General features: G+C 40.2%; 1 protein-coding gene across 1 annotated transcript; it reads right to left on the bottom strand.

The window, feature by feature from the left end:
* Positions 1–4,437: 4,437 nt before the first annotated feature.
* LOC139021027 (olfactory receptor-like protein OLF4) lies at positions 4,438–5,379 on the bottom strand. Its single transcript, XM_070431173.1, has one exon. The coding sequence runs from the start codon at positions 5,377–5,379 to the stop codon at positions 4,438–4,440; it is 942 nt and encodes a 313-aa protein (XP_070287274.1).
* Between the last annotated feature and the right edge of the window lie 4,986 nt (positions 5,380–10,365).

The following is a 10,365-nucleotide window of genomic DNA, read 5'->3' as shown; positions in this document are numbered from 1 at the left end:
TGCCTTTCACGAGCCTTTCCACCAATATATCTGTCCTATAACTAGTTATGTTTTGGCTTTTGTTTAATGTAGGACCTGAACTGGTATTATAGCCAACAGAAAATTTCAGTGGTTGTGTGCTTTTTGGGTTGTTTCTTTCGTTATTGTTATTTTGTGTTCTTTGGTTATTACAAATAATGCGACTGTACAAGCTTTTGTGTGGACCTATGTTTCTTGTTTATATACGGAGGAATGGAACTGTTGGATCATATGGTAACTCTATGTTTAACTTTTTGGGAAACTGCCAAAGTGTTTTCCAAAGTGGCTGTTTTATTTTACAATCTCACCAACATAGCAAGGGTTCACCTTTCTCTCATTTCTTGCGAACATTTTGATATTGTTCTCTGTTTTGTTATAACCATCCGAGTGAAACTGAAGTGGTATCTTATTGTGGTTTTGATATGCATGTTCCTAATATCTTAGGATGTTGAGCATTTTTCATGTGCTAAATGGCCATTTGTATTTTTTATTTGGGGAAATGTCTATTCAAATCCTTTGTCCATATTTATTTATTTTAACGTTATAAAATAAGAACCATTTAATCCATGCTGTCTATTTAATAGATTTATGCTTGACATCCATTTCCTAGGCACTGGCAAGTGTCATACAGATGTCTTTTCTTTTGTCCATTTAAAAATTAGATTATTTGTTTTCTTTTTATTGAGTTGTAAAAGTTCTTTATATACTAATACAAAGATCTTATCAGATATATGATTTGCATATATTTTCTACCTTGCATTGGGTTGATATTCATTCTTTCAATGATATCTTTGAAGCATAGGCCCTATTGATTTTGATGACATCCAATTTATCCACTGTTTCTATTAATGCTTGTGCTTTTGGTGTCATAGCCAAGAAGCTATTGTGTAATATAGGTCACAAAAACTTACTCCCATGCTTTTTTCTAAGAGTTGTGTAGTTTTAGTTCTTACATGAATTCTATGATCCATTTTGAGTTAATTTTTGTATGTGGTGTGAGGTAAAGATCCAACTTCATTCTTTTGCCTTTGGATAACCAGTTGTCCCAGCACCATTTGTTTTTTTTTATTTTTTTTATTTTTTTATTTTTTTTATTTTTCGCTTAAAGTATTACAAAGGGTATTACATAAGTGTCCTCCCCCCCCCCCCCCCCCCCGCCCTTGTATTTGTTGACAACACTGCTCTTTGTCCCTGGCAGCCTTGTTGAAAATAAATTGACCATAAATGTGAAGGTTTATTTGTAGACTCTTCATTCTATGTCTTTGATCTATACGTCTAGCCTTTTGCCAGTATAGCATTGTCTTAATTATTACAATTTTGCAGTAAGTTTTGAAATCAGAAAGTGCGAGTCTTCTAATTTTGCTGTTTATTTTTAAGAATGTTTTGGCTATTCTGGGTGTCTTGCATTCACATAGAATTGTAGGATCATTCTGTCATTTTCAAAAAAAATTTTGATGGGGATTGCATTAAATCTAAATTGTTTATTAGTTCTAATAGGGTTTTTTTGGTGTTTATTAGAAATCTTTAAATATATAACACCTGACATCTGCAAATAGAGATCATTTTACTTCTTTCTTTACAATTTGGATGCCTTTTATTTCTTTTTCTTACTTAACTGCTCTGGCTGAAACCTCTAGTCCAGTGTTGAATAGAAGTGGCAAGAGTGGACATCTTTCTCTTCTTATTATCTTTTTAAATAACTGAGTTCCTTTTAAATGTAGTATTATATTTTATTTTTTAAATTAAAATTGTTTTTTTTTTTTCACTCCACTTCCCTCCGCTTTGGCAACTATCAGCTTGTTGTTTATATCTATGGGTCTGTTTTTGTTTTGCTTATTCATTTTTTTTTTTTAGATTCCACATACTGTATAAGAGAAATCATACAGTATTTATTTTTCTCTGACTTGTTTCTCTTAGCATAATACCCTCAATGTCCATCCATGTTATTGCAAATGGCAAGATTTCATTACTTTTTATTGCTAATGGAATATACACACACACACACACACACACACACACACACACATACAGGAGTGGTCATCTTTATGTCATTCTTGATCTTATCAGGGAAGGAATAGGAAGGCTAGATAAAGGGATAGAGGAGCTCACAAGAAAAGCAGATTATATGATCATATCCAGGTGGTTAGAGTGGACTGGTGTGAGAAGGTACTTTTTTGCAGATGATGTGGGACTTAAACAGGGTGGGCCTGGAGTAGGGGAAGGTGCCATAGAGGGGAAAATAGCATTCAAATAAAAGGCTCTGAGGAGATATGTGTATGTATGGTATATATGAGTGAATAAGAGTTCAGACGCAGTCAGCATCCCATTTTTAAATAATTATGTGACTTGAAACAACGGGGAGGAAACTCTTGCAGAAAATGAGAGATGTGAGGGAGAGAATCACTTTAATATTTGATATTATTCTAAAAGTCACATATTATTTCAGTAAAAAAGAAACACATTGCATACTAGAAAACCCTGAATTGTATACTTTAAAAGGATGAATTAAAAAAAAGGCAACAAAAAAGGGCGAATTTTATGGTATAATAGTTATATCTCAATAAAACAATAAAGATAACACATCACACTGAAAGGAAAAAAATTCATATAAACTCTGCATAGAGAAGGATTTTCTTTTTTTTTTTTTTAAAGGGTCGTGGCATTAGGAAGGTTGAGAACCACTGCTTTAAGTATATTTTATTGATTTTTTACAGAGAGGAAGGGAGAGGGATAGAGAGCTAGAAACATCAATGGGAGAGAAACATTGATCAGCTGCCTCCTGCACACCTCCCACTGGGGATGTGCCCGAAACCAAGGTACATGCCCTTGACCGGAATCAAACCTGGGACCCTTCAGTCCCCAGGCCGACGCTCTATCCAGTGAGCCAAACCGGCTAGGGCGAGAAGGATTTTCTAATGATAACCCTGGCAGAAGAATCACGAGATTTTAAAAATTGGTTTAATCTATTTAAATTGAAAACTTATGTACGTCAAAAAATCAAAAAAGAAACTGAGGAATGAAAGGTGATTGGACAAAGTTTGCACCATATGTAAGAAAGTGTAATTTTAATACAAAGAAGACTTAGACAAGTCTTTAAGGTAAGAATAAAATTTATTTACAGGCAACAATTAATAAGTAAAAAAATTAAACAAAAAAGAGGTACCTTTTTTGGCTTGTTATATTTGCAGCAATTAAGTCAACAATTAAAACAGAAAGTACTGGTAGGATGCAGAGAAAGAAGGACTCTCGAAGAATGTCAACCAAAATGTAAATCATTAAGAGTTAATAAACTCTTGGCAACATGTATCATGAGCCAGAAAAATATTCCACCCAGCAACTTCACGTCTGAAAATTTATTGTAAGCACCCGGGAAAGTCTATATGGATGGTTTATTTACAATGATTTCCATTGTGTTATTACTTAAAATAGTAAGAATAATTAGAAAAGGTTAATAACTCAAAATGGAAGATTATATATCAATATGGCACTTGCTTCTGCTATAATATTAATTATGAAATGTTTATTAAGATTAAATAATAATAGTGTGGAAACATTCATCTTATAAGATCGTGTGAAAAAATCAGCATCTTCACAGTATCAGATAAACATATAGAGCAAAGGCCATAAGAGTTTGTATAAAGTATTTACAGTGTTTTTCTTTTAAAAGAAGGGATTTACATTTTTTTCTTTATAATTTAAACATTCACTGAAATGACACAAATGATTTCTCAGTTGGAGAAAAACAAAAACAGAGTTTAAAAAGTAAAGAATAAAGGCTGGTCACAGCTAACAAATAAATGAAATGACCTGTCAGAAGCAGAGATCCAATCCCAGATATGTGACCGTAGATAAATTTCTTAATCTTTTTTTGTGCCTAGCATCCTTTTCTAGAATCTTCTTGCCCTTTCAGGCCACACATAGCTTCTGTGTACTTGGTATCATATTCTCCACATTAAGACCAATGAGTGAGTTTCTTCCAAGGCAAGGTCAGAATTGGTCCCTGAAGCCCAGTGACTTGACTGAGGTCCTGACCTGCCTCGTCTTGACTTCATTTCTTGTGTCGGGGAAGAATTTGCAGTCCTACATGATGCTCCTATTGGGTTTCCTTCTAGAAGCCAAGGGTTTACTGGCATTTTTGGTTTTCCCAACTCTGGATAGAATCTGCTTGGACACAAATACCCACTCATCAAGTCACCCCCTAGGGACTGCTGGTCCCTCATTCTCTTCAGGCTGCAGGTCTGTCCTTGGCCTGTTGGCCCAATTGCAGTCCTGCAAATTCAGAATCTTCATTTCCTTGCATCTGCTTGTAAGGCTCGGCATCCATCCTGTTTTGAATGCGAGTCTTTCAGATTTATAATGGTCAAGTCCAGCGAAGAAGGCCTGCTGAAAAGTCTGGGCTTGTACTCTGGGGAAGGATTTTTATGGGGTGGAACATCTTCCCCAGCCCAAGAGTCTCCACAAAGCCCCCTTCATGTCCCTGTTCCTCAGGCTGTAGATAAAGGGGTTCAGCATGGGAGTCACCATTGTGTATAGCACAGACGCCACCTTTCCCGTGTCTGCTGAGTAGGAGGATGAGGGCTGGAAATACACTAGAAAGACTGTCCCATAGAAGAGAGTGACCACTGACAGGTGAGAGCCACAGGTAGAGAAGACTCTGTGTTTCCCTCCAGCAGAGGGGACCCTGAGGATAGTGTGGATGATGTGGGCATAAGAGACCAGGACACATGTGAGAGGGACCACACCCGAAAGGGCTGCTTCAGTGAACATCATGACCTGAAAGATATGGGTGTCTGAACAGGCCAGTTTGAGGAGTGGGAGAAGATCACAGAAGAAGTGTGGGATGGAATGGGAGTCACAGAAAGAGAACTGAGACATCAGGAGAGTGAGTGAGAAGGCCAGGAGGTGGGAGCAGAGCCAGGATATAGCGACCAGCCCCAGGCAGCGCTGGGGACACATGATCGTGGTGTAGTGTAGGGGAAGACAGATGGCCACATAGCGGTCATATGCCATCACAGCCAGCAGGAAGTTGTCCAGCAGGGCCAATGCCATGAAGAAATACATCTGCATGAGGCACCCAGCGTAGGAGATGGTGTGGTGCTGGGTCTGGATGTTGATCAGCACCTTGGGGACAATGGAGCAGGAGAAGCAGGTGTCGATGAAGGACAGATTGGCCAGGAAGAAGTACATGGGGGTGTGGAGGTGCTGGTCAGAAGCTATGGCCAGGATGATGAGCAGGTTCCCCACCAGGGTGACCAGGTACATGCCCAGGAAGAGCCCGAACAGGAGGGGCTGCTGCTCTGGGTGTTCAGAGAATCCCAGGAGCAGGAAGTCAGAGACACTGGTTTGGTTTCTAATCCCCATTTAAAGTAAAACATTTGGAGGAAAATCTTGCTTAAATATATCATTCAAAGTCTTTTCATCTGTTTTCTGCAGTCTTTTCAGAGGTCACAGAGATGCACTGATGTCTCTTGGCAGCAGGCATGTAAACATGTACAGAGGTGAGGTCTATGGACAGTGATAATGGGAGATCTTTTTGAGCGTGACCTTCACATTTTAGCTCTCTAGTACGTTGTCCTGTAGACCACCTGGATGAGGTCCAACTGGAGATTAGATGGGAAGAAACTTCCTAAGTTTTAGTCTTCCCCACCTTCCCCTTTTCTAATAGGCAAGCTATCAATTTGATAGGCTTGTGAAATCTGAAAAATAAGATACCTGGCCTAGCTGGTTTTGCTCAGTGGATAGAGCGTTGGCCTGCAGACCTAAGGGTCCTGGGTTTGATTACTGTCAGGGCGCATGCAGAAGGCAACCAATTGATGTGTTTCTCTCACATCGATATTTCTCTCTATCTTTCCCTGTTTTTTCTACTCTCTTTAAAAAAATCAATGGAAAATATCCTTGGGTGCAGATTAAAAAAAAAGATATCTTGGGGATATGTATTTACTAGAAAATTATTAAGCACAGGTTTCTTTCTCTGTGTCTCTGTCTCTCTGTGTCTCTGTCTCTCTCTGTCTCTGTTTCTCTCTCTGTCTCTCTGTCTCATGTGTAAGGTTAGAAAAGAAATAACTAATTACATAGATAAGTCATAGCTGAGACTCAGATATTCTGGGTATGATGGGAGCATCTTCCCTCTTTTTCTTTTGAAGACCCATGAAATGAGTTAATGTGGATAAAATTGCCTTATAAACTCAAAGGCATTTGCAAATGAAAGTTCCTGTCATCATCATCAGTTCTTTGGAGTGCTGGCTTTGGTGTCCTGTAGAATAGATGGGAACCCTTTCTGGCTGTGTTAGCCTCAGCAACTTACACATCCTCTTATCCTGAGCCTCAGTTTCCTGGCCTGTAAATTATGTGCTTACTTTGTACACTTATTGTAGATAATCAAGGATGTGACATACTTAAAGCACTAGCATAGAGCAGGCTTTCAATAAATTGTGAAAACAGTCATTAATATTGCTAGGTAGATAAAATGGAACCTGGGCTTCCTGATGCGCTGGACGTTGTCAGAGAACAGCTCTAAATCCTCATTGCTTTTTATATGTTGGGTAAATTATTTACTTCCTCTGTACCTCATTTTCTTAATTTGTGAGATGTGGACATAAACCTACAGTAGAGGACTGATGAAAGCATCAAAATGCCGGAATCAATGAAAGGTTTATTTCAGACTCTGTGATAGAAAATCAAAACGGGAGATTTTATCTTATGCATTTGGGTGGTGTGGAAGGATGAACACACGGGCAGTGTCAGCCTATACTGATGTCATGCTCTTTGATGGGGTGATAAAACACACTCCCTCTGGGTCTGACAAACCCTCATTTGTCCACCAGCCCCCTTGTGTGCTGGAACATTGAACAGATTTGCTCAGCGTTTCTGGCCTCAGTTTCTGCATCTGCTTGAAGGGTATAAGAACAATACCTAACTCGTAACATTGTTGTGAGAATTAAATCAGATAAGGATCATACAGAACTAGGACTAGTTTATATCCAATGCTGGTCCGATACTAGTTTTTTTCTCCCATTATTGTCTTTTCTTGATGGTGTTAACAAAAGGAGGGTGCTTTCTGGAGTGACCAAATAATCCTCTGTTTGCCTAGGACAGCGGTTCTCAACCTGTGGGTTGCAACCCCTTTTGCGGCCGAATGACCCTTTCACAGGGGTCACCTCAGACCAGCCTGCATATCAGATATTTACATTATGATTCATAACAGTAGCAACATTATAGTTATGAAGTAGCAACGAAAAGAATTTTATGTTTGGGTCACAACATGAGGAACTGTATTTAAAGGGCCAGAAGGTTGAGAACCACTGGCCTAGGACTTTCTTGCTTTTAAAACTGAACATCCCTCAGCCCTGGGTAAACTGGACTCTTGGTCACCATCTGTGGGAGATTGGGCTTTGAAAACTGTTAAGTTTCATATATAGAATTGTAAGTGCCATTGTCACCAATGTCATCATCATGACCCTTGTGTGGCAAAGGCTCTGACCTGGTGGGACCAAGATAAAGTATTCACTTTGATATGTGCAGACCCAGGTTTGAGTCATAGCTGGGTTATCTTAAATCATTTAACTTCTCAGAATCTCAATTGTAAAATGAGCTTAAATAAATCTACCTCAAATAATTCTGAGGCTCAAGTTAAAAACATGGAACAGGGCTTGCTGAACTATGGATTTTTGTGGAAATTGTTACTCTTCTTGGGTGGTGGCATAGAATGACTCTGAAAGCCACTCGTGATCAAATGGGCTGAGGGTGAGTTGTCCATGCATAGCACAGGGGTCCTGAGCACTGTTGTACAGTTCTAATGCAGTGGCCAAAGAAAGTCCTTGGGGATGACTGATCAGCATTGACTTCAGGCTGGAATTTTAGGGAGTTCATGAATATTAAATCAAGACCCTCTTCATGGTGGTTCAGAGAGCCAGGTTATGCCTGGCTGAGAGAGAGGAAGGGGCAGGAAAGGAGGGAGAAATCAGGTAGGAGGTGTGTGTGTGTATGTGTGTGTGTGTGTGTGTGTGTGTGTGTGTGATGTGTGTGATGTGTGTGTGTGTGTGTGTGTGTGTGTGTGTGAGAGAGAGAGAGAGAGAGAGACCAGTATAGAGACCAGTATCTCCCATATCTACTCTCCTCGGGTCTTACCTGGAAATTCTGATCATCCTCAGACCATCCTCAGATCCCATCACCATCACCAGGTGTTGGGTCTGCTCCTCTCTTTGGTTTTTCTTTCCTACTTGCCTACAAGACGCAGTTTTCTTCCTTCCCTGTCACAGCAGCACAGGACTGAAGACCGGGGCTGGAGAAACCGGTGCTCAGGCATAGGAGCCAGGAAGAGCTGTGGACTTTTCACAGGCAGTGTCTCTGGGGACCCAATCCCAGACCTCCTAGTTAGAGACAAGATGCGGCAAATGTCCAACTTTCAGCTGTCCCCTTTGGGCCCAGGATCCCTGAGTCCTAGCAGTGTGAGGAGCACCTTTGTTTCAGTGTGACCAGGCATGGGAATCCTGAGAGCACTGCTCTTGGTACCCCCTTCCTGGGCATGGGAGTGGGAGGGCTCCATCTCCCCGTACCCGAACCTACTATGGAGTCTATGCTCTCCAAGTCAGATTCTAGTCCTCATAAAGAAAACCTATGTATGGTATCAAATGGGTTATGAGATTTATTGGGATGATCATTTAGTATGTTATATAATGTCTAATCACTGGGTTGTACACCTAAAACTAATACAATATTGTATGTTAACTATAATTGGAAAATTTTTTTTTTAATCTTTATTGTTCAGATTATTACATTAGTTACTGTTTTTTTCCACCATAACTCCCCTCCACCCAGTTCCAACCCCACCCTCTGCCCTCACTCCCCACCCACTGTCCTCATCCATAGGTGCACGATTATTGTCTAATCTCTTCACTCACCCCCACACCCCTTTCTCCCCCCCCCCAAGAATAGTCAGTCCATTCCCTTTCTATGTCCCTGATTCTATTACAATCACCAGTTCATCAGATTATTTATTCCCTTGATTTTTAGATTCACTTGTTGATAGATATGTATTTGTTGTTCATAATTTGTATCTTTACCTTTTTCTTCTTCTTCCTCTTCTTCCAGGATACCTTTCAGCATTTCATATAATACTGGTTTGGTGGTGATGAACTCCTTTAGCTTTTTCTTATCTGTGAAGCTCTTTATCTGGCCTTCAATTCTGAATGATAGCTTTGCTGGATAAAGTACTCTTGGTTGTAGGTTCTTGGTATTCATCACTCTGAATATTTCTTGCCATTCCCTTCTGGCCTGCAAAGTTTCTGTTGAGAAATCAGCTGACAGTCATATGGGTACTCCCTTGTAGGTAACTGACTGTTTTTCTCTTGCTGCTTTTAGGATTCTCTCTCTGTCTTTTGCTCTTGGCATTTTAATGATGATGTGTCTTGGTGTGGTCCTCTTTGGATTCCTTTTGTTTGGGGTTCTCTGTGCTTCCTGGACTTGGAAGTCTATTCCTTTCACCAGGTAGGGGAAGTTTTCTGTCATTATTTCTTCAAATAGGTTTTCAATATCTTGCTCTCTCTCATCTTCTGGCACCCCTATAATTCAGATGTTGGTACGCTTGAAGCTGTCCCAGAGGCTCCTTACACTATCTTCATATTTTCGGATTCTTTTTTCATTTTGCTTTTCCGGTTGGGTGTTTTTTGCTTCTTCATATTTCAAATCTTTGACTTGATCCTTGCGACCCTCTGGTCTGCTGTTGGGAGTCTGTATAATATTCTTTATTTCAGTCAATGTATGCTTAATTTCTAGACGGTCCTTTATCACAACATCGAGGGTCTCATTAGATTTCTTGAGGATCTCACTACATTTATCGGCGGTCTTACCAGTCTTTTCAAGGATCTCACTACATTTATCAGTGGTCTCACCAGTCTTTTTGAGGGCCTTTCTCAATTTATTGGCGGCTTCTAAACAGTTCTTTAAAGACCTTAAAAGTGTGGTTTTGAACCCTATATCCAACAGTTTGCTTTCCTCCAATTCTGTCGTTTGTGTCCTGTTTCTTTGTCTCGGCATTTTTTATGCTTCGCTGTGTCGATAGAGTGCCTTTCTGTGCTAAGTGTCCCAATTACCTGAGGTAGACACTCTTGGTGCACCCCCTTGTGGGCTTTGTGCACAGTCTTGTGGTTAAGCCTTGATTGTTGTAGTTATCACTGTGAGGAATTGACCTCCAGGCCAATTGGCTGTGAGAATCAGCTGTGTCTGCGGTGGGAGAACTTCTGTGCTGGAGACACCCCTCTGGGGCTAGACTTGCTTCGATGGGGCTTTGGTGCTCACTGAGTCTGCCTCCTGAGTGTGTCTTTTATGGTTCCACGGAGCTGCAAACTG

This window comes from Myotis yumanensis, unplaced genomic scaffold (genome assembly GCF_028538775.1).
Source record: "Myotis yumanensis isolate MYYU_CA2020_CCGP unplaced genomic scaffold, mMyoYum1.0.hap1 SCAF_12, whole genome shotgun sequence".
Taxonomy (NCBI): Eukaryota; Metazoa; Chordata; class Mammalia; order Chiroptera; family Vespertilionidae; genus Myotis; species Myotis yumanensis.
The sequence above is the reverse complement of the archived record's forward strand: the minus strand, read 5'-3'. Positions and strand labels throughout refer to the sequence as shown.

Excerpts from the sequence above, each read along its gene's own strand:
- LOC139021027 (XM_070431173.1), bottom strand. The coding sequence starts at position 5,379 with ATGGGGATTAGAAACCAAACCAGTGTCTCTGACTTCCTGCTCCTGGGA.